General features: G+C 48.5%; 1 protein-coding gene across 2 annotated transcripts; it reads right to left on the bottom strand.

The window, feature by feature from the left end:
* Window positions 1–1,028: 1,028 nt before the first annotated feature.
* CCDC124 (coiled-coil domain containing 124) lies at window positions 1,029–24,560 on the bottom strand. Of its 2 annotated transcripts, none has more exons than XM_077842068.1 (5): window positions 24,409–24,560; window positions 21,310–21,481; window positions 6,103–6,289; window positions 5,515–5,629; window positions 1,029–3,643 (listed from the first exon to the last, which is right to left on the bottom strand). In XM_077842068.1, exons 2-5 carry the CDS (start codon window positions 21,466–21,468, stop codon window positions 3,439–3,441), a joined length of 666 nt encoding a protein of 221 aa, XP_077698194.1. In that variant the 5' UTR covers window positions 21,469–21,481; window positions 24,409–24,560; the 3' UTR covers window positions 1,029–3,438. The 2 variants fall into 2 exon arrangements, with proteins under 2 accessions (XP_077698194.1, XP_077698195.1); XM_077842069.1 differs by lacking the exon at window positions 24,409–24,560 and adding an exon at window positions 23,617–23,861.
* Window positions 24,561–25,747: the final 1,187 nt, after the last annotated feature.

Genomic DNA, 25,747 nt, shown 5'->3' with positions numbered 1-25,747 from the left:
AGTTCAGTCCTTTCTCCACACCCCTCAGCGCTGTAGAATTGGGCTGGAAATCTCTGGACGAGCCAGGAACAACAACAAAAAGCTGGTTTGGGCGCAGGTTAGTACTTCTGCTACTCGGCAGACACAGACAAGCAGGGGGCCCTAGCAGGGAGAGGGGTGTGGGAGCGTTACCCAGACCTTTACAACAGGATGGATCAGCTCTGGCAGTTCTTAAGTTTACCCAAATGCACTCCCCACTTCTGTTTTTTGACCCAGGACAAAGGTTCCCAAGACCCAACCTAGAAACAAAAAACTCATTTTCATTTGTAACCAAAGCTGCATTGGAAGTTAAACCTCAAACGAAAGGTGTAAATGCATGAGCCTCTCTCCTCTTTCCCAATCCTGGGCAACCCCTCCAAGGTAGGACAGTCATAGAACATCAGGGTTGGAAGGGACCTCAGGAGGTCATCTAGTCCAACCCCCTGCTCAAAGCAGGGCCAATCCCCAATTAAATCATCCCAAACAGGTCAAACAGGGCCATTTCTCTCTGGCCTTCAGAAAGCAACTCAAGCTTTGCTGGTAAAGCTCACAGCAGTAGCCCATGAACAGCTGTTGAAATAGGAACCAATAGCTTCATATTTGATCTGTGCCATGCAAATGCTGGAGGGGACTTAGAATTCTTCTTCCCATCCCAGCTCAAGGTCACTGCTGGTGGGAAGGCTGTAAATTTCCCCTCGAATGTAGCCCTAAGAAAAGGCTCATTAAACAGAAACTTCTCTAGGCACACTTAAGGGAGATTTCAAACCACTTCAGCTCCCCCTCCATTTTTTCCAAGGACCAGTCTCAATTGATGGAATGCAGTGGTGAAGGGCCTGAATGCCACATTGTCTACACAGGAATAAGACAAGAGAATTTCAACCATGCTTGGCCCAAAAAGAATCCAGTCAGGAAGCTGTCAGTGTTGACTCCTGTGATCTTTGAGTGGGAACAGTTTTTCTGCTTCCTTGAACAGATACATACGAAGGAAGGGAAGGGGGAAAATATGCCAGCATGATCCAAAGGCTTTATTTCTTCAATAGCTTACAGGTTGGGATTTCCATTTTTAATATTAGATTAAAACAAAAATAGGGAGCTTTTCACACTAAAAGGAGAGGGAAAGATGCTATCGTGTATTTCTCCCTGCCCTTGTACCAGCTGGATTTCTTTGAACTCTTGGGGATAGGGGAAGGCGCAGGACTGTTTCGGTCATCCTGTTTCTGAAACAAGTTGGAGTAGGGTGCAAAGAGGACAAAGGTTAATGTGAAGAGTATCCGTCTGGATATGAAGCCAAAGCAATAGGTGAGCTGCAACTAAAAGGCTTTTCAATGCAAACCTTACAATCTCTCCAAGCTCAGATCAGAGCCTCTTCACAGCTACCACAGTGCATGAGCAGCCACTTGAAATGCAACAGCAAGCGGGCATGTGTTTGGCCACTCCTAAAAAGTGCAGCAGGTGGAGAGATTGCCCTCTGTGTTTAGTGCCATTAAAAGAAATCCCCACCCCTGCAGGCTAGCAGCTAAGGACTCCACAAAAAACCTCCCTACACCTTCCTACTGCAATAGAGGCCAGCCCTAAACTTGACCTGTGTAGTCAGATTTCCATCCAGGGCAGGCACAGATTCAACCAGTGAAGACATTAGGAGAGGCTGCCTATAGGCTAGTGCTTTGTGGTAGGGGGGCGATGGAAGTGAGGGTCATGAGCTGGCTCATGGAGCATCTTTACAAAGAATGTCATCCCCAGCTGAGCATGGTCTCCTCATTCACCCAGCAAGCAGGTTAGGATTAAATGCCAGATTACAGCAGCATAGGCTTGACATGCCAGAGACATGGCATGGGTTGGGGCTGGGGCTGGAGCTGATTGCAATCATGGAGCATAAGCACAAAGGCAGGGTGATGGCCTTGGACCAACCTTGTGAGGTTTTAATTTCAAAAGGTGGTGGTTAAAACACAGTTTGGCAGGAACAGGGGGAGGTAAGCATTGTACCTTTAATGTGAGGGCTAGAATTCCACCTTAGCACGAAGCCCTTTCAGCTGCACGCCTGGTGTTTCCAGGAGCACGGCAACTCTTGCAAGGGAATTCTCAGCCTTTTGTTTCAGGGTGGATATTTTATTACCTAGCTTCAATACTGCAGAAGGGAGAGGGTTAGGACTATTAACAAAACACAATGGCACTGCTGATTGGGCCAGCGAGCAGAGTTTAAAGGGCTCCTGGTGAAGGGGTGTGTCTAGGGCAACACAGAGCAGGGTGTCAAACTGGTGCTTTCACGCAGTAGGTGGGAGAAAGTCATTTTGACCCCTTGCATTAGTTGCCATGGTGCAAGATCCACATTTCCCTTTCGAGAGGAAAACGCACCCCAGGCTACAAGAGGCCCCAGTCTTCCCGGCTTGAGACTGCTCTTCATGTGTAGTGTTCTCTGAAGTCCCATTCTGATCTCCCGCTGCAAAGCTCTAGGATTCCCACACATGGGCTGCGGGGAACTCTGTGTAGAGAAGTGATAGCACCTTACACTCTGCAACGTTAGGGAGGCAACCGCACTGTGCTAGGTCATCAAGGTCCTTTGCTTTTCCCTTGGAGATGGAAGGGAAGGCAGAGAACGACAAGTGGCTGCACTGGAAGAGTTTCCTCTAATACTGTTCATATCCTTCGATTCCACTCCCTGCCCCCGCTGTGTCACTGACTGACACCGAGGAAACAGCAGTGGGCAACTGCAGGCAGGATGGTGGCTTAGCAGTTAGGGTTAAAACCCACTCCTAGCCCATTACCTCTTCCCAGAACAACCTAGCGCTGCTTGACCTGTGGCCCAGAGCAGATGCCTTCTTCACGCTGTTCTCTTGCCACATGTCACCAGCTCAGCATTGAGAGGATTCTTGTAAACAAGGTGTTAGGGCAGCTACAAGAGAGACTGGGATAAAAAGAGAACACTTCAGTTTGAATGGGAGAGGGGCTTAAATGTGGTGCTGGGCAGCTCAGATGTCTAGACAGTCATGGATGGTGCTGGGAGCGTCCATATGGCAGTGCCAGATTTGGTACAATGCTCTGAGCTCTCCGGGGGGGGCAGGAGCGACACTTCCAAAAGGACTACCACGATTTTCAAAGTTAAAGATAGAGTTAATCCGTCCGGGTTGCTTTGGCCCAGCTGCCTAAGGATATAAAAAACGGACAGTTTCAGAACATCTGCAGCAGGCAAGGCTCCAGCCAAAATCAGGGAGCCAGGCTCCCTGGGGCACCCCGAGAAGAGCTGCACGCATCTGTTTGGATCAGGAAGCCTCATGTTTAATTAGGAGTCCAACAACAGGGCACAAAAGAGATGGAGAGGGGGCGGGGGGAATAAATGAGGCAAGGTTCCTGGGTGGCCTTGTTTTCTTACGTGTTTGAAGGAAGCCCTAGGGCCTCAGAGGGATGGCTGGCTTCTTTCCAGTTCTATTTTTGGCTGTTGTAGGTCATGTGCCTCTGGTTCATTGGGTTGTCTGGGGACCTCATCCACTCCTTCTTGAGGAGCTGCTTGAGCTGGGAGAGGCGCATGTTGGGGTTCTCCTGCTTTAGGCGTGGCAGATTGATCTCTTCAAACGTGGCAAAGGCAGCTTTCATCCGGCGCTCTGGGTGACGGTCCAGGTCGTCAGCAACACTGTGAGGAGAATTAAAAAGGGGGAATACTACTAGAAAAAAAGAATCTTAGTCGCTTCTAGCTAGCACCAGCTCAGCCCAGGCCCTGGGGAATAACCCTAACCTGGTCGGAGCCTGGGCTAGATCATTGGCCTGGTCCAGTTCTAACCACATCATCTATGGCTGAGTTTCCTTAGCAGTGACAATGTCTGGAGGATACTTCAGTCAGAAGAGCGATGCTGGAAAGACACTCTGACACAGCAGCTCTGCTCCCCAGGCATCTCCAGTCTGCCCACTCAGACACAACAGCTCTAACCCCTGTGCAGAACAGTAGATAGAGCGCCAGGAAAGCAAACTGGAGTCTTTTGTGCCTTCTGCATCAAACAGGGGGGTTGGCAGAATTCAGCTGGTGGGATCTTCACCACCCAGGAGGACATTGGAAGCAGAAAGAGGACAGCTGGTTTTTCTGATCCCAGGGGAGTTTCAAAAGGAGGCCTTAGCCCCATTTGTAAACGCAGCAAACGGAATACCTCCGAGGACAAACAAAAAGCAATGATGCTCCCCCCCTCATTCTGACTGACCATGTTTGACATTATCTGATTAAAATATGACCATACAGGTCATGGTTGCAACCACTGTGTACAATATTTGCAGCAAATATCATACAAAGGTTGTCGAGTGAAGTGGCGATGAAAAGGTTAGGACTGACTGGTTATGATTATGCTATCTGTCTGCATGCATCATTTTTGTATGGGAAGTTATAAGTATTGGCTCTAGACCTGGATTTCAATTGTTGGCTCCTGGGGTACTGCTCACAAGGTAGCACCCAGCACATCTTGGAGGGACTATTCATATGGAGTGGCCCATCGAACGAACATTTAACGGGCCATGGGAGACGCCCCTCTACACTTAATGGAATGTCCTGCTGTGACTAGGTGACACGCATGGACATGTGACTTGCCCATGAGACTCCAAACTCCATCTTGTTGCTGTAATTTTCCACAGTAAGAACAATGGGATTCCCTCCATATGGCAAAAGCTATAAAAGGCCCTGGAAACACCTCCATTGTCTTCAATCCTGCTTCTTACCTCTGGAGGAACTTTATTCAGAGCTTCACTTTGTAGCAAAGGACCAAATGACCCATCCAAGCTGTGAATGTACTCCAGAGACTTGACTTAAGCCAGCAGTTTATTCCATCACTGCTACAAGCCTGAACCAAGAACTTTGCCATTACTGTACATAATTGATTCCTTTAACCAATTTTAACTCACCTTTTTCAAATAAGCAAACCTTTAGATTTTAGATACTAAAGGATTGGCATCAGTGTGATTTTTGGGTAAGATTTAAGTTATATAGTGACCTGGGTGTGTGGCTGGCCCTTTGGGATCAGAAGAACCTATTATTTGATGAGACTGGTTGTAAAGAACCACTCGTATCACCACTAAAAACACTGGATTCAGAGATAAGAACTGGAATGCCTGAGGAAACTGCCTTTATGTTTTCTTGTTAGCCAGTGCAGGGAAACAGGAGTTTACTTTTGTGGCTGGTTTGGTATATCTTATAAAGGAATAGCCACCAGTTTAGGGCTGCGTTTGCCCCATTTCTCAGCAGTTGGTCCTGAATTTGGCATCCTCAGTTGTGACCCATTAAGGCCCGGTTACACCGTGCTTTTGGGAAGTTTTGCTTTTTGGGCAGGGATTAGAGGGTGTGCAGCAGGAGGCTGATGGATTTGCCTTGTTCTTGCTGCATCAGAGTGGGACAGCTACATTTTTAAGTGTTAAAAAACACCCAAAGATGCCTGGGCTGGCACCTTCATGGCAGGGTTGCTTCTGGGGAATCTTTAAGGAAACCGGCCCCTCCAAAGGAAGCACCATGAAGCTATGGCCAAATACCTGAGGACTGCAATAGCATCTTCAATGGTTCTGGCTTCCACGGTGCCTTCCTCCAACACTCTTCTGTTGATGTTTTCCTCCAAGGGAACATCAAGGTGGCTCTTCTGCTTCTCCACTGGAATAGGAAGGGGGAAAAAAAATTCAGCTCCCAGCCAGATGAAGCCTTTAAGAGGTGCAGAATATTTGTTTGGCTGGCACTCTGGAGAAGGCCAATACCTCAAGGGTTAAACAAGTCTGGTGTACAGAGCGACACAACAGCAAGTTTACCCAGGATCCTGGAGAGTGAAATGCAACTTTAATCGCCTAGGATCGGAACACCTCCTCTCTGTCTGTGCTTGGAGATACTGGGACTAATTATACAGGCAGCAGCTAGGAGTCCCTAGCAGGGACACAACAAGGGTGCATCACTTGGACATGATAACTAGGGGTTCTCTGGCCCCCAGGACATCTTGTACTTCACTAAAGGCAGACAGAAGTGGCTTGCTCTCTGGGGTGCTCAAGAGGCCTGAGCAGCCCACCTGCGAGGCATACTAAACCCTCGGGCTAGTAGGGGACGTTCAATGGTATAATGATGGGGAAGCTGCAAACCTTCATCTCCGTTCTCCTTCTGTTGCTGGTCTTTCCGGATTGTCTCTTCAATCTGAGCCCTGGTGATCTTGCCTGGTGTGACTGATTTCGGTAACTTCCCTTTCAGCTTCGCGTCTTCCTCTTCCAGCAGGCGTTGCATCTCCTTCTTGCGCTCCAGCTGCTCCAGCCGGCGCTTCTCCCTCTCCTCCTGGAAGGGAGAGACAATGTGAGGTCACTTCCTGCCCCAGGCCTCTTGTCCCACAATGCCCACTTCCAGCATCAAATCAGCCACTCTAAAGCAACCTAGGATCACAGGAGACGGAGATTGAAGATACTCATTTTGATTCAATCAAGTCCACCCTCCTGCTAGGGCCAGAGAGAAAATGACGTGTATGGAGATGGGCATCTAGCTTCTTCATAATCATAACCCACTTGCTCTCCCTGCCCCTCACTCCAATATACACCACAGCCACCAAGCATGGACAACTGAGTCATCTGCTTACCACCTTTTCCACTCAGAGCAAGATGCTCAAGAATGGTTTTAGAGCAAAGCCAGAACATGAGAGGCACTTGGTAGCTCTGCTACATGCAGGAACATGAGAGATCCTTTGTTTATATCCAGAGATCCCCTAGTTGCTAGGTCGACATGCCACCAAGCACAGGCTGCATTTGGATTAGGAAAACCATGCTGAAGGAAATTGGCACCAGTCTACATTTAGGACAAGTAATAAAACACGGGAACACAAAAGGTACCCAGCCTTTAGAGCGATCATTACAATAGGGCATCACCTGCAGCACGCAGGGGCTGTGGGGGTGTTAAGGCACCTCTTTAGCACACTGCTGTTTTTATATTCACTCAGTAATGTTTTAGTTTCAAACTCTAGTCTCCCATCAACTTCTGTTGAATCACCATCGTGAGCTGTGTGTCACTCAAAAATGACCCCTGCTGGCTGCCCACCCCGTCATGAGAATAAGGGAATGTCCAATATGGGACAGCACATGGGGTCCCCACCAGTGTTTGCAGCAGAGTTCACTGAAGCTCTGCCAAACTTTATATTCTAGGCCCCTTCCCCAGGCTACCTCACAAAAAGTGGGCCAGGAATTTTGCCCGTCATCCTGAGATTTCAAGGCCCATCTCAGAATTGTAATTAGATGAGGTAATTTCACACTCCATGCTTTTGCCAATTCCTCCCCCAATCTTAATCTGTAATCATGTACTGTTCATTGTGATGTCAGTGTGGTGAAATATAACCCGTCAATGGGGAGAGATGCCGACCAAGACCGTTAATCAGGATAAGTTTTCCACGGTTAATTTTAATAAGAGTGAAAGGGTCAAAGTTGGAAAGTTCAGAAGTCTTGACATTCAGATCAAAAAGGCCCAACAGTTTCTCAGATTTCTCCTTTAAGAGAGAATCAAAAGGCTAATCTGAAGCAATTATTGTAGTCCTTAAGCAAGAAACACTGCCAATTTAACCCAAGATGTCGAACCTCCATTTTGCTGGCAAAGGCACTGCTGGAGACAATAGTGCAATCATGCATTAGGATTTTAGCAGCTTTTGAGTTTTATTTTCATATTTGAGTCAAAGTCACAGACTGTTTCACAGCAAATAGCAACATCATTCTGTCCAGGTTGATTTTGTCTGCCAGGGTCACAAAGCGACTTCAGTCCCAATAGCAGTCCAGTACTTAGGTTAGTTAAGTGGCCAATTATGGGTCTCATCCATTATTCACGGGGATGGTACAGCTAACTATATCTGGCGTTATCATGGGTTTTGCTCTGAAAGGCAGCTGTGGAGTAGAACAACTGAAGAGGTAAAATACACCCTGCCTTGTTCACCGTGTTTAAGGAGTATGGTATTATGCATGTCAGGGTATGGCCCACTTTAGAGACTGTAAATAAGGCTAGGTTTTAGAGCTACTTTGGAAAAAACAATTTTCATTAAGCCATTCCTCAGCTTGGGAGCTTAAGGAGGTTCAGACCAGACAGACAGACAGCAATATAAAATGTGCCCCTGGAGCCACTGTCTGATAAGGACTAAGCCTTTCAATCCAGGCGGAGAAGTAGGATACTAGCATACCTCAGAGTTAGAGCAGCTACAATCCAGGATGGAAAAAAGTCATTATGGGGATGAAGTTTATTACAATTGGCAGGCTTCAAATTCTGGCTCACTAAGTGCTTTGTTCCAATGCCTTTGGAGAGGACATTACATTGTTCTAGCACTTGGCTCAGCTAGTCCTGGCCTGTCCCAGCAGGAGTCATCTCCTAACACATTAAGTAGGTTCCCTGGCTCCCACAAGAGCTGGATGAGCCCACTTGCTTTACGTTGCATCTCTCCATTCCGTTTCTTGATCTTATTTGAGCAACTGCCTTAGATGAGTGGGTTCGCCAGACTCCATTAAAGAGGGAAGAGCATCACAGATAGAAGGGTCTTTCCAGATCATTTTCATTAATGCTTTAAGTTCAAGGTGAACAACCAAAACTAAAAGCCATTCATTGTTTTTCTACTGGCTCTGATGCAAGAACAGATTCACCCATCAGCATTTAACCCAACAGCAGATGGCAGAGTGAACCCAGCTCTCCTGGCAGCAGACCACTGCAGAGTGGACACGGCTAAGAAGGACTGTGGCAGTAGCCAGCACGTGTGTCACAAAGGTACTATTTCTGCTGTCACTACACTTCGTTCTCTCTGGCCCGGATACTGCCCTTTCCTCTGCAAGCCCAAATCTCTTCAATTCTTGCCTGATCTCATGCAAGTCTCATTCACCAGCCAGAAGTCAAACACGCCCTCCTGTAGGGGATTTTCCCCTAAGTGTCCACTGCCCAAACCCCTGTATCTCTGGGCAGCTAGAAGAATTCACTGCAGGGCTGCTTTATGGGGTTTTTTGTGTTTTTTTTTTTTTTTTTTTTTTTTTAAAAAAAAAGCTTTAACAAGATTTTTAACTAAGTACTTCTGACTTCAATAGCAGATGGTTTTCCTACTAGTACCAATTGCTTACTACGAAGCTGAAGCCTGGCCATGCCACAATGAAGGATTTTAAAGCCCTCATTACAAATTCAGATTAAGCTAAGAAGAGTCAATTACACATTGAGGTTCTCTGCTGTAGGAAATATGACTTGCAGTTGGATTTAAAACCCCCACATATGGTCACAGTTAAACACAAGTGGAGCTCTCCATCCTGACACAGCAGTTTGTTGGTGAACCACTGTGCATCCAAAGCCACGTTTCCAGGCCACAGCTGTGAGAACTGACAGAGTTGGTCTGCATCCAGCAGCCCTCATCCTGCTTAGCTACAGCTGCCGTTTCTTTGTAAACCCCACAAGTAATCTGGAACTTTTTCCTAATTGCAGGGGACAGTTCTGATGAGCAGGTCCCGTATGAAATGACTCTCTCTCAAATCCCTGTCATGGTGCTTGTGTGCCTCTCAACAAGGCAGCCTGGAGGCAAAGGGTGGGGGGCAAAAAGGGATGGTTTACCCCAGGCCCCCATTTGAGAGAGCCTCAAACCCTGTGGCACTGATCTGGCAGACAGGGTCACAGCACCACTCGCTGAGATTTGGCCCCATGGCCCCTCCACCATGGCAGAGGGGCTGTGAGGCCAAACCCGAGTGGTACTGCTACCCCACGTGCCGGGTTGCTACCCCACTCACTGAAGTTTGCCCCCACAGCACTTCCTAAGCCTAGCTGAGCAAGTAACCACAGACAGAAGTCTCCCCTTGCATCTTTCCACTTCTCTGGAGTAAGGCAGCTCTGTTTAGACAGCTGACTCAAGCTGGGATTCCTGACTAGCCTGCTAGAATCTGTTTCAGCCTGTTCACAGCCTTCAATTCATTTTAAAAAGGTTAGTGTATATGGAGAAACCAGGAACTTGAGAGATTCATCCCTGTATTTGCTCTGAATAAAGAGGAGCCATGCATACTCCTCATTTTACACAGATTTGCTGAGTATGAAATAGACCCATTCCACCAGTGCTGCAATTCCATTTCATGCGTTTGCTAATAAAAGCAGAGCAACAGACATTTGTTCCTCGTAAAGCTAACTGGGCACGGCTGCAGATACAGCAATGGTATCACGGGAGACAGCAGACTCTAGTGACGCTCCCGCTTACGAGGTGATGCAACTTGTGTTTGTTCTTGCCTAGCTCTTCATTCCACATGCACCAGCTCCAAGGCCTCTCAATATTTTCAAGCAGCGACTCAGGGGAGCATAGCCTGGTCAGACACATGCCTCCTCTAGGGAAAGGTCCGGGAACATGGATTAAGGTTGGCAAAACTGTTGCAAGAGCCACCTCGAACACTACGTCACATACCAAGAAGGGACAGGTGGGTCCATGGCAGGACAATGCAGATTGACTACTGTTGTATCTAGTGGGAGCCCAAACCCTGTGCTCTCTCTGCCACCTGCCTAAACGACCACTCAGTGGTTCCCTCTGCTCCCCATCAATATCACACTTGTAGGAACTACCATGTTAAAGTTCTGCCAGAGAAAGAAGAAATCACTGAACACACAGCTACCAGAGAGAGCGCATAAGTAATTTAATTAGTTAGACCTATAGCGAACACAGGAGAACCAGCAGGGTATTCATGATACTGGTGTTGTGTGTCTAGAATACGGATTACTGTAAAGCGAAACTATTCTCATACCGCTTTGTCCTATCTCTGATGGGCAAGTGTGACTGAACAAGGTAACCAAAAGAAATCCCTGGCACAGGAAGCACCTTTGTGATACTACAGGCCTGGCTGTAGGTTTGAATAATTCAAGAGGCAGATAAGGAGCGGATATACAAGTGCTAATGAGTAAAGGGAGGGAACCAATACATTTCAGGACAGAAACATTATTTGCAGTTACAGAAAATTTATCTTTTACTCCCTTTGCTAGTAGGGTAACTTGTTTTACAAGACAGGTAGCTCAGCCACGTATTTCTACACTGCAACTCCACTCGTCTCACAGTACAGAAATCCAGGGAATGGTACTCTGCATTCCTATATCCCCTTTCAAAATAAGCTGCCCACTTCTTTTTACAGGATGGGGAAGCTGAGGCAGAGAAGGGAAGCAACTTGTGCTCTCTTCCCTCCAGCTCATGCTGCAATTTAGTAGTTAAGTGGATAGACCCCAGGAACGCTGACTCCTAGTTCCTTGCTCTGACCACTAGACAATATTACTCCCTGCTCTCTAATGTTTACAATTGAAAGGCTTCCACTTGCAGAAAGTAATCAAGCCCAAATCATTAGTAATCTGTCACAAGGCATGCAAAATATACATGATCTGATTTCACTATCAGCACTTGGCTTTCCAACCTGCTCTGGGCCTTTAGCAGGGTTCAAAGCTGGGAGGTCTGCAGCAACAGCAGTGACTTCAGGAGTTGAATCACAGGTGGCCGAGTAATAAGGCTTGCAGGTTCATGAGGACCAGGATTTAAAAAACAAATTCACAGCAAGTTCCTTAGTGTACAAATGTCAATTTCCTTAATGGGCTGACGCAGCGCAGAGGTCAGTCGTTCAGGGGAAGGATCCTTTATTGAAGCGGTCTCTACAGATTGGTAACAGCTGCAATTCCATGCCAAGTATGACTTTAAATAGTTTTGGGGCAGTCTCATTTCTACTGAGGGGGCTTTTCTTACATTAGAGACAATATGTACAATTTATATTTCTGCTTTTGACTCACAGGAGCTCGTCAGGAAAGGAATTTAAATACTTCCTCACCAGGTTGAGCCAGAAGAAACTCCTAGTTGTGTGTGTCACCGCAATGAATCAGCACGAGTGCTCTAATGAAAGGGACACTTCCATTTTTATAAGTGAAACATACAAGCAAAGCGATCAGCCAGCTGGAAGAGAAACCCCCAACAGCATCGGAGTCAACAGGGCATAGGAAATGAAGACTTCCTTGGCTGGATATTCTGCTCATATGCCTTTCTAGCAATTGAAAATAAAGTTTCCAGCCTTGCAAAGAACTGGCCAAGCGAGACTCATTAACTTTCACAATGAATTCCCTGCTCCTAGATGGAGGGAGAAAGGTCGCAGCCGCATGGCTCTGAGCAAGTGGTCAAATGAAGCGGCTGTGCTCCCAATCAACCTCTTTGCGGGAGACTCAGAGGCACACCACAGAGATCTCTGCTGGAAGGGCAAAGAGTCATTGCTTCTCACAGAGCAGAGGAACTAGGCAATGCAAAGTCTGATATGGTCAGAAGGAGCAGGGCGTATAAGCAAGCTGGAATAATACTGAGCACATGTATGGACCTTTGAGGTTCTCCACATCTGTCAGATTGATCAGCCCTCAAAACCTCCAAAGTAGATCCTTTTTACAGATTGGGGGGAGGGGAAGGGGGAAGGAACAGAAGTAAAGGTCCCAGGACTTGACTGAAGTCACAGCAAGTCAGTGGCAAAGCTGGAATTAGTACTTAGGCCTGAGCCCAGATCTCCTCTAGCACTCTTGCCACCAGACCTCACTCTCCCCTCTCCATGTCTCATTCACCCCCAAGCTCAGAGCCACTTCTGTAGCTGCAGTGAGCATCCATCTCAGGATCTGGACGTGGGGCCTAGTTATCCCAGCTGTTTAACATTCCATTGCCTCCTTTAGCTAAGGCATGGTGCTGCACAGAGTAATACTGGACTGAGGGAGGGAGGGAAGATACCTGTCTGCGAGAACACTACAATATGAGGATATTAATGTACAGAGGTGCCAACCTGAACCACAAGATTCAGACTAATATGACCAAGAGCATCACAGGATTCAGATGCCAGCAGAGTTTTGGGAGACAGCTGTACCCTTCTAACACATGACAGACATCTTTCCAGTGATGGATACAATTAAATGCACAGACCTTTAATTTGCTGGCCATCACAAGAAGCCTACTCTCTCTAAAAGGAGGTGGCCACGGATTCCCTTCATTCCAACTGGGGTGCAGAAGCTAAGAGGAGAGACCTCCTGAAGCCTGACATTTGAAGAAGCCTGCGAAGCACAGTGAGAAGTGGAGGGAAACAGCATGGTACTTCCACTTTCAGACACGCTCTGTGGAGGGAAGAGCATAAAAGGGATTCCAGGCAGCTGGCTGCATAGGTCACCCATGGCAGGGAATGGCTTTCCTGGCACTTCAAAGCTGCCTTTAGCTGAACGGCAGCATGAAGCAGCCAGTAAGTGGAAGACCAGTCACAACACTATTTGAATCCCTTTAAAGGGCCCTTCCCCTTGCTGAGAGGACAGCTATCACTCCCGGAGGAATTCTGCACCAAAAAATTTAAAGTTCTGCACACAATATTTTAAAAGTCTGCAAAGTTCTGCCTATTTTATTTCTAAAAAACACAAAATAATTACACCAGTTTCAATTACTTTGGTAATTTATTATTGCAAAAAAACCTGTCAGCAAGTATGTCTGTAACAATACAGACAAGAAAAGAGATTCCCCCAGGAGCAGAGTGTTAAAGAAACCCCTACAACAACCCAGTTCCTGTTTCTCGGTTATGCTTTAGTTGGGCGCCTCAGTCTGGGTGCGTCACACATGCCAGCTGGGCATATCTTGGAAGAAATTTTGCCCCTCTAGTCTTCTAGTCAATTCCATTTTTTTTGCCCTGCCCCCTAGGGTTACCATATGTCAAGTCTGCAAATAGAGAATGCTGCTGGAGGGATGAAGACGGGTGTGCGTGCACTGGCACAAGGTATTTTGGGGGTGCTGGAGGCCCCCCCCCCAGCCCAGATACATGCACCCTCTTCCCCCAGAGCCCAGCTGCAGGCTCCACCCCACCCAGCTTCATTACTGTCCTGCTGGAAGATGCAAGGTGAGGAAGGGTGTGGCCGCACTCTAAGAACTGGCGCAGCTGGGTCTCCCAGGCCCGCTCCCATCCCCAGGTGGATGCAGGCATCACATGCAGAGCCATAGGGCCTCCATCCCCCCAGGCTAGATGTTCTGATAACTGTGGGGCTGCGGCCTTCGTTCAGGGCATGCTAGGCCTCCCGTGCAGGCGCACTGCAAGCTGGGGAGCCAGGCTCCACTGGGTCCAGTGGCCCACAGCAGCGGCCAGCAGCTCTGCAGCACCAATTCTGCAGGAAAAAAAAAAATGAAATTCTGCGCAGAACATACATTCTGCATTGCGCAGTGGTGCAGAATTCCCCCAGGGGTAAGCTATGGGAGGTAGCTCACTTTACGCAGGAGGCAGCTCTCCAACAACCCGTGCAGGAGCGCTAGGGGCAGAATGGCTAGTCTCTGAAGGGCACTCCCACCCAGCAGAGAGGACACCCCCGCGAGGGTACTGATCTCAGACAGGCTTGCAGCCAAGATCTTTTCCCCCATTAGAACAGTGCCTGGTTCTCCCAAGATAGCACAGGACCATAGCGGAGTTTCCTACACACAGGCAGCTTTAATAATTTTTGCAATCTGAGGCTGGGGCAGCCCACGATTTGGCTGAACACAGGAGATTTAAAAGCTCTCCTGGATGTCAGAGTAGCATCTTCCTCCAATGTGGGATGGAGAAGCTTTCTTGCTACCATTTCCTCCCCCACTCTCAACAGTGGTGCAGCATGGCCACGTGCTATCCTCCACCTCAGAAGCAGCCGCACCTTTGCGGTGCTGGATGTACAACATTGCAAATGAGAGGAGAGCCAAGTGTTATTCTTGCATTAATTTTCCCTTTTGCCATGTCTCTACACCCCAAGCATAATTCTATTTGAAGGACATCATATCTCAAGAGATGTATTTAAAAAAAATCTCTTAATCCGGACAGCATTTTGAATATTAGCTTTGTGCTTTCAGCAAATGCAACGTGTGTCACAGGAACCCTAGACAGTTAGTCAATTTGACAACTCTTCCCCCAATACCTGGTAGATCTGTGTGATAAGTTGTCATCCTTCAGAGCTCCCTACAGACTCACCTCACTTGTTGCTTCAGCATTCAAGGGTATTCCACAACCAGACTGCACTTTAGTTAATTGCAAGAGGAAAAACACACACATGACACTTTAGCAGGGTGGGGCTAAGGTAATTCACTGAGGCAACAGGCTGGTTTTGTATATGAGGAGGCATACGCTGGAGGCAGGGGAGAGTGAGGAGTGGGAAGAAAGAAGCGTAGAACAGACACTTTTACCTGGTTTGTCTACATTTGAACCCCGGCTTGGCACAATGGGCCTTTCAATTTCTGGTCTTCTGGTCGGGAGTGGCAGGATATGGAGCCAGGTCAAGATTGGAAGGCACTGGACAGAGTGGTGTTCAGCAGGGTAAGAGAACTAGCACAATCTATATTATGACAGTGGCACGTACAGCCTCCCTTGCACTGGCCACAGTGAGACAAATCGCACCCCAAGGGCTTAAATCTGAAATGGACAAGACAAAAGATAGGAAGGGATGCAGAGACAGGACTTGCCCAAGATCATATAGCAGGGCAGCAGCAGAGTGGAACAGAAACCAGGTCCAAGTCCCAGTTCAGTGCCCTACCCACTGAGCCCTGCTGCCTGGGTCTAGTTTGTATGATTTGCCTCTCAGGCAGGAGCACAAAACCCAGAGTCCCCTATGGCAACTGACAAGAAGTGGTCTGTTGCTAGAAATACTGGAGAATAGAAATCTATGCCTGATGTTAGCTCAGACATGCCGTTACGCAGCAAAGCCAAGATATACATCTACTGTTCTCCATTAGCAGAAATCATCTCAAAATGCTGTAGTTTTAGAGACACAGCAAGAGCAAATGCCACAAGTGAGACATCCGATGACAGGCACAAGCCTATCAGCCAAGCCTTGATGTTGCCTTTTGGACATTAAACTTCCTAATGACCAGATATTCAAGATGCCACCATACGGGCTGTGTCTATAGTGCTTAAAAGAAACCACCAAATTGTTTTGTGCAGAGAGTCACTGAACCCTGAAATGACTCAGGGAGGCAGCAGCTTGAGGAAAATAGCACGCTACATTCTAATTCACAACACAAGGGCTTTGGTGGTCAGCATCTGCCGGGGGCAGGAGGGGCGTTTTAAAACAAACCAACCAACACACCCTGCAGCATTCTATCCCCACGGCTTTCATTTAGTCTGAGGAAGTTTGTTATTTTGCAGGAAATCAGGAGATAATCGGTCTCTGTGCCAGCCCCATGCAGTAATACATTACTGCCATCACCTGGACAGATTCGGGGAGAGTCGTTTTGGTCCTGAATGAACAAGGGTATTGTTGTTCAAACAGCTAAGGGTATGTCTACACTGCAATAACATACCCATGGCTGGCCTGAGTCAGCTGACTGGAGCTAAAACTTTGCAGTGTAGACATTGTGCGCCTGAGCCCGGAGACCCCAGGAGTGGGGGGAGAGGGTCCCAGAGCCCAAGCCCTAATGTCTACACTGCAATTTTATAGCCCCACAGCCCGAGTGAGCTGCCCCAGGCCAGCCATGGGTGTTTTACTGCAATGTAGACTTACCGTTATAGATGTGCTGCTCTCAGTTACAGCATGTGTAGGAGGACCAAGTCCCTCGTGCACCGAGTAAGGCTATTCCCCTGCTGGATACCATCCTTTGGCAGATCCTGTCCAAATACGTTTCATGGATTCTTTAGTCATGTTTGGGTGCCTTCCTAAAATCAGAGTCCATATAAATCCTCTGTTTTACCCCCACCTCACTTACCTCCTGGCATATCATGGGGTGCATGCATCTGACACACTTCCTTTTGGTTATTCACTTGCCAAGGAGGCTCAGGTGAAAGGCACTGCCTTTTAGCCCATCTGGGGGAAGACTGGGTGACAGGCACAATGTGAGCAAAGGATTCGATCAGGGGCCTACAGCAAGCTGGTGGCTCAGCAGAATTAAAATCCAAGAACTGCCATCTGCTATCTAGACCACACAGACTACGTTTACTCTGACTCTGGGCCTGAGGAATGACAAGCCAGGCAAAGGAAACAGATGGAAATAGTAGTACGTAGGAGAACCATCACAGATATTAAACAAAAATGCAGAACCATTAGAGGTATTAAAAATGCATCTAGAGGCCAGGATTCAGAGGGGATCTGAAATGGGCTATTGAGGATTTTGACAATTCTTCCCAGACAATTCAGTCATTAACTGCTGATGGCTATTGAGGGACACATACAAAGATCTTAAAAGTTTTGCCAGCACAACTATGTCATCAGGGACATGATTCCTCCCTTCACCTCCCTGACCAATAAAGCCATGCCAGAAAAAGCCTCAGTGTACACAGTTATATTGGCAAAAAAGGCTTTTTGCCCAGCTAGCTTACCCTGTTTGAAGAACTGGATAAGCTATACCGACAACGGAACTCTTGCCTTTATGTGCTGTATCACCAGGAGGGAGACTGACTGTTTAGTTCAATGAATATATCGGGGTGGCCAAACTTACTGACCCTCTGAGCCGCATACAATAATCTTCACCGCCTCAAGAGCCAGGTGCACCCGCTGGGGCTCACCTGCCAGGGCTTGGCAGCAGGGTGGTGGGGCTTGAGGCTTCTGCCCCAGGGAAGGTGCCCTGCAGGGCTGAAGCCCTGAGCCCTGCCATAGGCCAGAAGTCCTGAGCTCCCCTCCCCACCAGTTTATTAGGCGGAAAAGGGGGAACCCCCCTCCGGGAGCTGCACTTTAACTGTTCAAGAGCTGCATGTGGCTCGTGAGCTGCTGTTTGGCAACCCCTGGAATAGATCTATACCAGCAAAGCTTTTCTGGAGTATACCAGGCCAAAGAGAGAGATGGTCTCAGTCCAGCTCCTAGTGCACCACAATAAGAGGGAGGAAGGAGGGCTTGTGATGAAGGCACTGGACAGGGACTCCAGAAATGTAGGTTCTTTTCCCAGCTGCACCACAGATTTCATGGGACATTTCCAGAGTCCCCAAGAGCAAGGCAGCGAGAGGTGGGCAAAGTATCCATCAAAGGCCATTGAGTAAAATGCAAAGACACGACATTTTAGTGGAGCATGCCCAGGCCCTGAAATCGAGGGGTCTGTTTTATGTGCAGTGACTGCAAACTACAACCCCGGTTCACAGAGAATACTACCCCATGTCCCCCTTTGCGACGGATATTCTTAAAGCTGCAGCAGAGTGCTGCAGTTGTGGAAAGTGCGCTGTCTACTCTCCCTAAGGAGAGACAGACGGTCGACACCTCCACGAGTTTCAGATACTCACGGAGACAGGCGTTCATTTAGATTTTCACAACTGATTAGCAGCTTCCTAAGACTAAGGCCTAGGTGGCATCTTCCGGCTATGCTCGCACATATTAAGATGTGATGTAGATTGAGATTAAATTAAGCGCAGCAAAGAGACCGTTTCGAAGGGTGAAGGAAAGGAGACAAAAGAGGAGAGGGGAAAGATGCCAAGAGATTCCAATATTACATTTGTCTAATGCTCTCAGCTTGGCTGAGGAAGATGGCATCTCATAGCCACGTCCCCAGTCAATGTGCATTAGTAGCATTAAGACTTCAGAGGGAAACTGAACCAAGTGGCTCGCTAAGCTATGATTACTTCAGTAACAATTTTCTGTCTGCAGAGGAAGAAAAAGCAAACTACACATGCCAAGCACAGGCAACACCCAAGTTTGATAAGGTCAAACAATTCCTTGCTAACATTTTCTTTACAGAAAAAAAAAATAAAGAAAAAAAGTGTTTATAGACATGCTCCTCAAGCCTCTTGCTCCATGAAGCACATGGGGCTTATTTCTCATTCTGATGCCCGATGGGCAGCATGCCATGGAAGACAGCAGGGAAGAGACCAGAGGTCAATGGGCATTAAAGACCAAAAGCTGGTATCTTCAGATCAGAGACACTAGAAATGGAAATTTGCTCTCGGGTATTTCTACAGCAGCCAGCCACTGGTTCTGGGATCCCTGACCTGATCAGACAAGGACTCTCTGCTGTGCATGTTCTAACCCAGCACGGATCTGCTCCAGTCCTCACTCTCATGATCACAACGGCCCAAGCTGCACGGTGGGTTGAATAGGAAGCTGGCTGTGGTGGACCACTACAGCACGTCATCAGGTCGCAAAACGAAGCTTAGAACACCAGCCACAAAAGCGTGAAGATCCAGTTTATACGGTCAGCTCTTTGGACTGGAAACTCTGTTCCAGTGGGTGTGGGCAGTGCCCGGCATAACGTGAACTCTGATACACAGCAGCAACATGCATACCAGGAACTGGGTTCCTCTCATTTAGCCCGTCTCCTTCAGCAACACGGGACTGTTCCCTCCAATTGGCTTTCCCAGTACCCTGCTTGAGTCAAGATGGCAGAAGCAGAGGCCCCAGTTCAACCACCTTGCAATTCAGTAACTGCGAATCACCACCACAGCAATCAGCTTATGCCGCACATTGGATTTAACTTAAATAGAGCCACTGGCTGCAGTGCAGTGATACTGGTGCAGTGACCTTATGCTTTACTGCCGACGCACTGCGATGCTCCCCAACACCTGGTTACGGCGTGATCTCAGGGTAAAGAGAACGGCTCGGCTCTAAGCCATTAGGCAGCAGTGGCTGGCCACGAGAGGGTCTGGCACCGCATGCAGGCATGCTACTGAAGCACCAAGGGTGCCAGACCGCCACCCGCCATGCCGCAAGACACCAGGCCTTTCGCCATCAGACATGATGACCCAGCATAAACATCCCTTTGAGCGCTAACTCCGGAAGATGCAGCTGAGCTACCCCACTGGGACAGCACACCTAGAAATCCGTCTGCACTGGCATACCAGCCAAGAGGGACATTTTCTAATACTGCTATTTTGGGGGGATGGAGGTAGTGAAGAGGGGATTTTCAACTAGGTCGGAAAAAGCATCAGGATGCAAGGACGACAAGTTTTTCAATCAGTGAGTTAAGAGCCACAGAAGAGACTTAACCCATTTGTGTAGCGATTTTCTCTGAACTCAGATTCCTAGGGGACTTGTTTAACAGCCATTTTAGCTGAAAGCAAAATTAAAATAGCCAAACCCCAAATCCTTTTATATTTAAAATAAAATTAAAAAAAAAGGACAGATGCTTTTGAAAAAATGTATCCAGGGGTTCCTAAATGAAAAAAAGAGTACTCTGGTTTTTTGCAACAGTGGTGAAGCTGTAACGAGTACTTTGCAATGGAGAGGCCAAAATACATTATTCTAAAGGAACACAAAGGCCTTTAATGTTTTTTGTTTGCGTAAATTAATGGGCAAACTCTAGCAGAGGTCAGACCAGCCCCATATATTCAGCCACACCCACGTAGCTTCCATTGATGGAGTTCACAGTGAGAGCAGACCTACACACACAAGGCATTTCATTTCCAGGACTCCAGCAGAACTCCTTGGGCTAGGAAAGGATATCAGCAGGGTAAACAAATCCTGTTTTAGAAAAGCAAGTTCTACTAGCAGTTAATGTTGGCAACTAAGTTTCTAGGAAACCCATGGAAGTAGTAAGAAGTGCACTTGCTTGTGTATTGCTTGCATGGGGACTGTGAGAACTTCCTAGCTTTCACGTGACATGGTAGGTCAAAAAAATGTTACTGGAACGGGAGGGAAATTTACCTGTCCTACAACATACAACACAACCTTCAAGTCTGAATGGTCCAGAAGTTAACACTGAACTGATCCACCTATTGAACAGCTAAATGATTTACATACAGAGCACAGGAAGTGGATTAGAATCTAATTGGGAAAACTCATCCCCAGAAAACCAATGTTACAAGAGGCAAGACAAAAAAAAAAAAGTCATGTTATAAGAGCGGCCAGACTGAGTCAGACCAAGGGTCCATCCAGCCCAGTGTCCTGCCTTCTGACAGTGGCCAGTGCCAAGTGCCCCAGAGGGGATGAACAGACCAGGGAATCATCCAGCAATCCATCCCCCATCCCCAGCTTCTGGCAAAAAGAGGCGATCCTTTGTGGATTGTATATTACATTTGTATATTCTTTGATTTGCAGGAGATGCACAAAAGATTAGGGTCCAGGTCATCCAGGCTCCTGTAGGATTGTTCCCTATAACAGGTTCTTCTGCACTTTACCCAATCAGTTTAAATAATTCCAATGGGGCTCTCGCCATTGCCCTTAGGAAGGCAGCTCTATAATCTAATACAGCTCTGAGTCGTGCATGAACACTAATGCTCCTCACTACATTCTGCTTCTGTTCATTCCTAGGGTAGCAATGAGCTCTATCTCCTGTCCCTGAAAAAGGATGGGACAGTGCTTCTAGCACCAATGGTAGCCTTGGAACAGAAGAACAGGAGCAACCCCTGCAAGGTAAGTTGAGGTTCTCAGGTGTGAATGCAAGGACTTGCCACAAGGTTCCCTTACACACACACACATTCCCCTCCATTTACCTTCCTTTGTTCCTTCCTCATGACGTGTTTGTCCTCATCCTTCCAAAAGGCATCTTCCAGCTCCTGCTGCCGCTTGGCATCGGCTGCTGCCTTGGCCTCAGCTTTCCTTGCGCGGGCAGCAGCCGACTTGGTGTTCTCGCCCTGGAACTTCTTGGGCATCCCTCAGGGTGCTCTGTGGAGGGAAGGGAGAAAAAAAGCCATTGCCAAAGTGCTTCCCTGGGCCATGGGTTCAGATGACAACCCCTGACAGACAGGGTCAGCTCTGATCCCAAATCCCAGAGAGGAAGTTGTTTTTTCCAACTGGCTATGTCTATGCTACAGAGCCTAGGCTGGTAGAGCCCCCTAGTAGAGATGCAGCCTGCATTGACTGATGGAGTTTTTCTGTCAGCATAGGAACACCAGCTTAGCTATGTTGGCAGCAGCCTATTGACATAGCTGCATCCACACTGGGGGGTTGATCAACATAGCTGTGTCGGTCAGGGGTGTGGGGTTTTTCCACACCCTGGGACGACGTAGCTACATGGACATAACTTCTAAGTGTAGACCAAGCCTGAGCCAAACGGCTTTGAAATCAGAGAGGCCAGACTGGGGCTGACAGCAGAACTGAGAGCCAAGAACTCAACTGCTAACCCCAGTTCTCCCTCTGTTCCTCCCCCACCATCTGTAAAAAGGGGACAAACACCCATACTAACTTGCTCGCAGGGATGCAGGCAGGGTTAGTGAAGATTTGTAAAGTGTTTAGAAAATGAAAAGTGCAATATACATGTCAAACATTAGTGTGGCTTGACCTGTGGAGCAACCTCCGCATAGAATATTTAGTTTCCATCACAATTTAGATTTAGGACCAACAGGTTGGCCTTATTCCTGTTCGCTAAGCCACCAAACGTACATAAAAAAAAGCCAGTCTGCTATGACTGCAGAATGAAATTCTAGGTTTCCTTTGAGACTTTGACCCTTACAGAGAAAATTCAATTATCCAACAAAGCCAAAGGTCTGGAAAAACAGATCTTTTTTCATGTAAGCTGTTGTTACTCCACTAGAGGTCCTGTTTGTGCATTCTGAAGAAAACCAGTATTTCCTCTCTTAGAGCAAACTACAACCTCCAAAATACAGCAAAAGGCTTGAATCTAGCCCTTCACTCAGATACAACTGACAGACACCGTGCATCCACGCCTGCGCATGTGCACATAGCCGCTGGTGACTATTAAGCATCTGTGGTGAGGATTCTCCCTATTAGTCACTCGCAGAGGAAAAGGCATGACAGCTTTCCTGTCCTACAAGAATTCATAAGTGGAAGCAAAAAAAGAGACCTTCTGATTCAATAATAGCACAGCTAGTGTACATGGTCTGCATTTTAACACAAGCCTCTTTACCATTTTGGGATATAGAGCAGACAGAAGGAGCAATTGCTTTGTCCTACACATTCTCCCTCCTATCCCACTGTATTGTGGTTTTTCCTCATAGCCTTTAAAGAACTTGGGTCTGCCACTGGCAATGTTTATTATAGCTTCATGCCTTCCACATCATAAATCAAAATTAACCTTGAAGCTTCCATTAATTGCCTCAAGTGATTTTAACAGGATTCCACAAAATGAGATTATGGGGCAAAGGAAAGTTATGAAAGCCCACAAGACAAGTGTCTAGGTTAGCTTTCCAGTCCTGGACTCCTGTTCCTCTATCAGGTCATCTCAAACATATTCACTTATCACAAATAATCTAGGCTTGTACACAAGTTAAAATAGGAATACAAGGCATATTAACAAAATCTCAAGAAAGCAACCATTTCTGTATAACCCTGTTTTCCTCTTCCCCACCAACTTAACTTCTTGTCACTATCATATCTAATTTAAAGGTGAAACTCCTAAGCCAGGGTCCCTGACCTAATGTTAAAACAAGCATCTCACATACACTTCATCTTCATTAGAATAAAAGATGTTTTTAAAGTAATGTTAGATAACACGTTAAAACTCTAGAGAAGACAAGTTGTATTTTAACATCTGTTAGCTGGTAGAGGGCGAACTCTAGGGGGAACGCTTTAACTCAACACTTAACATGTTCAGGCACACTACCATGACTACACCAGGTCAGAAGCAAGTTGCTCTACATATTTACCATCACAACTTAAATCTCAGTCTAGGCAAGACAATGGTATTGTGTCAGTTACAGGGTCTGTTGTTGATGCAAATATATATAAATTCTGGTGGGGCTTGTAAGGTAAAGATTCAGCAGACAGAATGACTTATGTGCTGCAAACCGTTCTTTAGACAAAGAGGATACAACCATACAGAAAGGTGTGAAGTCAGTTACCTGGTCCTCATTTATGCAGCACTTCCCATTTTCCAAAGCACTGTGCAAACATTTAACTGGCATAAAGTAAACAAGCACGGGAAGTGGAACTAAAACCAGGGTTTGCAGAGATATTACGTGAGTCTTCTCGGAAAGCAGAAGCAAAGACGCTCTAAAGATTTAATGAGCCCACGTTGGTCCTTCCTGAACTGAAGATGACCCCGCCTGAGCAAGGAGAGTTGAGACTATGCACCACCCCCAGGGCAGGCCTGACAGACACAGCATCCCTGGAGTCATGGGGCGGGGGGGAGGGGCGGCAGAAGACCTCTAATGGGTCACATGGCTCTTGATGAGGGGTCAACTCCCACTCCCCCCTCTCAAAGCACAGACTGCTTTGAAAGAATGGTTACAAGGAACCCAACCCAGGCCTGGCCCACGCTGGAGTAGGCCTAGCCCCCCACCCCACCCCTTGTGCCCCACGCCAGATACCCCAGCTCCAATACACTGAACCTCCAAACCCAGCCAGCCGCCCCCCCCATCCCCCAGAATGGGCCCCAGTCCCCCCCTTCAAACCTCCCTCCCACCCCCATCCCCCAGAATGGGCCCCAGGTCCCCCCCTTCAAACCTCCCTCCCTCCCACTCCCACTCCCACTCCCACTCCCACCCCCACCCTAGAGTGGGGGCCCCACCCCCCCCTCAAACCTCCCTCCCCCAGAATGGCCCCCCCCCCGGTCCAAGCCCAGGGCGGATAACCCCCCTGGGTCCACAAGCCAGGGAACCCGGGGGAAGCGGCTCCCCCCTCCCCGCTCTGACCTGCTGCCGGCTCCGGCTGTCGCTCGCTTCGCCCGTCACGGGGCGCCTTATCCCCGCCTGAGGGGAGGGGCAGCGGCCGGCCCCTGCCGCCGCGAAGGGTGGGGTTGGGGGAAGGGAGCACGGACGCCGGCGGAGGGGGAGGCGCAGGCCCGGGGGTGGGGCCTGGTTGGGTCCTTCCACTCTTGGGGTCCTTCCACGCCCGCGACGCGCGCCCGGGCGGGCGCCATCTTTGTGCGGGGCGCTCCGTCACCGCCCCTCCTCCTCCTCCCGCTCGCCCGCTCACCCCTCGAAAGCGTTGTGCGAGGAACACGTCCTGCCGCCCGATCGCAGTCGGCTGCCGAGGGGGGCGGCTTATGGCGAAAGATCCCGGTCCATTCCCCTCCCCGCCCCCACCTTGTGCCCCGCACAAAGATGGTGGGCCCTTCTGCTACGTCATCACTGTGCTCCGAGCTACCCCCCCCTTCCTCCCTCCCCCGTCTGCCACGCACCCCCTGCCCCCACCCCACGTTTTCCGTGCAGCCCGCCCCTTCCCTTCTCTGCCGTGCACCCCTCAGGGCGTGGGACAGAAACCTGTGGCCTCTTGGAAAGAGTCAAGGAAGAGAAGGATGAGGGGGGATTTGATCGCTGCTTTCGGCTGCTGGAAGGGGGGTTCCAAAGAGGATGGAGCTCGGTTGTTCTCAGGGGTGGCAGATGACAGAATGAGGAGTAATAGTCTCAAGTTGCAGTGTGGGAGGTCTAGGTTAGATATTAGGGAAAACTTTTTCACCAGGAGGGTGGAGAAAGACTGTCACGGGTTCCCTGGGGAGGGGGTGGAATCTCCTTCCTTAGAGGTTTTTAAGGTCCGGCTTGACAAAGCCCCGGCTGGGATGATTTAGTTGGGGGTTGGTCCTGCGTTGAGCAGCAGGTGGGACGAGGTGACCCCCTGAGGTCCCTTCCAGCCCTGATGTTCTATGACTCTAAGGACCTAAAAGCCAGAACTTCTGCTGCAGCGGGTTGGAAGGGCCTGGCTCCTTGTGTGGGAGCTGAAGAAGCAGCAGCGTCCTGATGAGCTGACCCAAAGAACCATGCTGCCACAGGCGAGCCACGGCCTCCGCGCTGCATCGGTTCTGCTGGACCCAAAGAGAGAGCTGCTCTGGGAGAAGAGCAAAAGCAACCTGCCTGCGGGACTCATGTGTCTGTCTCCTGTGTTATCCCCCGCTCTTCCACTGCCTCTCCACTCACCCCATCAACAGCGGGGATGCCTGCTAGAGGGGCACAGTGGGCCGAGAAGACGGTCCAAATATTAATCCACCTCTTGGGCTCTTGACGAACCCTGACGGCTGTCAATCCTGCCTGAACC

This window comes from Eretmochelys imbricata, chromosome 25 (genome assembly GCF_965152235.1).
Source record: "Eretmochelys imbricata isolate rEreImb1 chromosome 25, rEreImb1.hap1, whole genome shotgun sequence".
Taxonomy (NCBI): domain Eukaryota; kingdom Metazoa; phylum Chordata; order Testudines; family Cheloniidae; genus Eretmochelys; species Eretmochelys imbricata.
The sequence above is the reverse complement of the archived record's forward strand: the minus strand, read 5'-3'. Positions and strand labels throughout refer to the sequence as shown.

Excerpts from the sequence above, each read along its gene's own strand:
- CCDC124 (XM_077842068.1), bottom strand. The coding sequence starts at position 21,468 with ATGCCCAAGAAGTTCCAGGGCGAGAACACCAAGTCGGCTGCTGCCCGC. Across the intron at positions 6,290-21,309 it reads TGAGGAAGGAACAAAGGAAG|GAGGAGAGGGAGAAGCGCCG; the intron begins GTAAATGGAGGG and ends TCTCCCTTCCAG. Across the intron at positions 5,630-6,102 it reads GAAGGAGAACGGAGATGAAG|TGGAGAAGCAGAAGAGCCAC; the intron begins GTTTGCAGCTTC and ends TTCCTATTCCAG.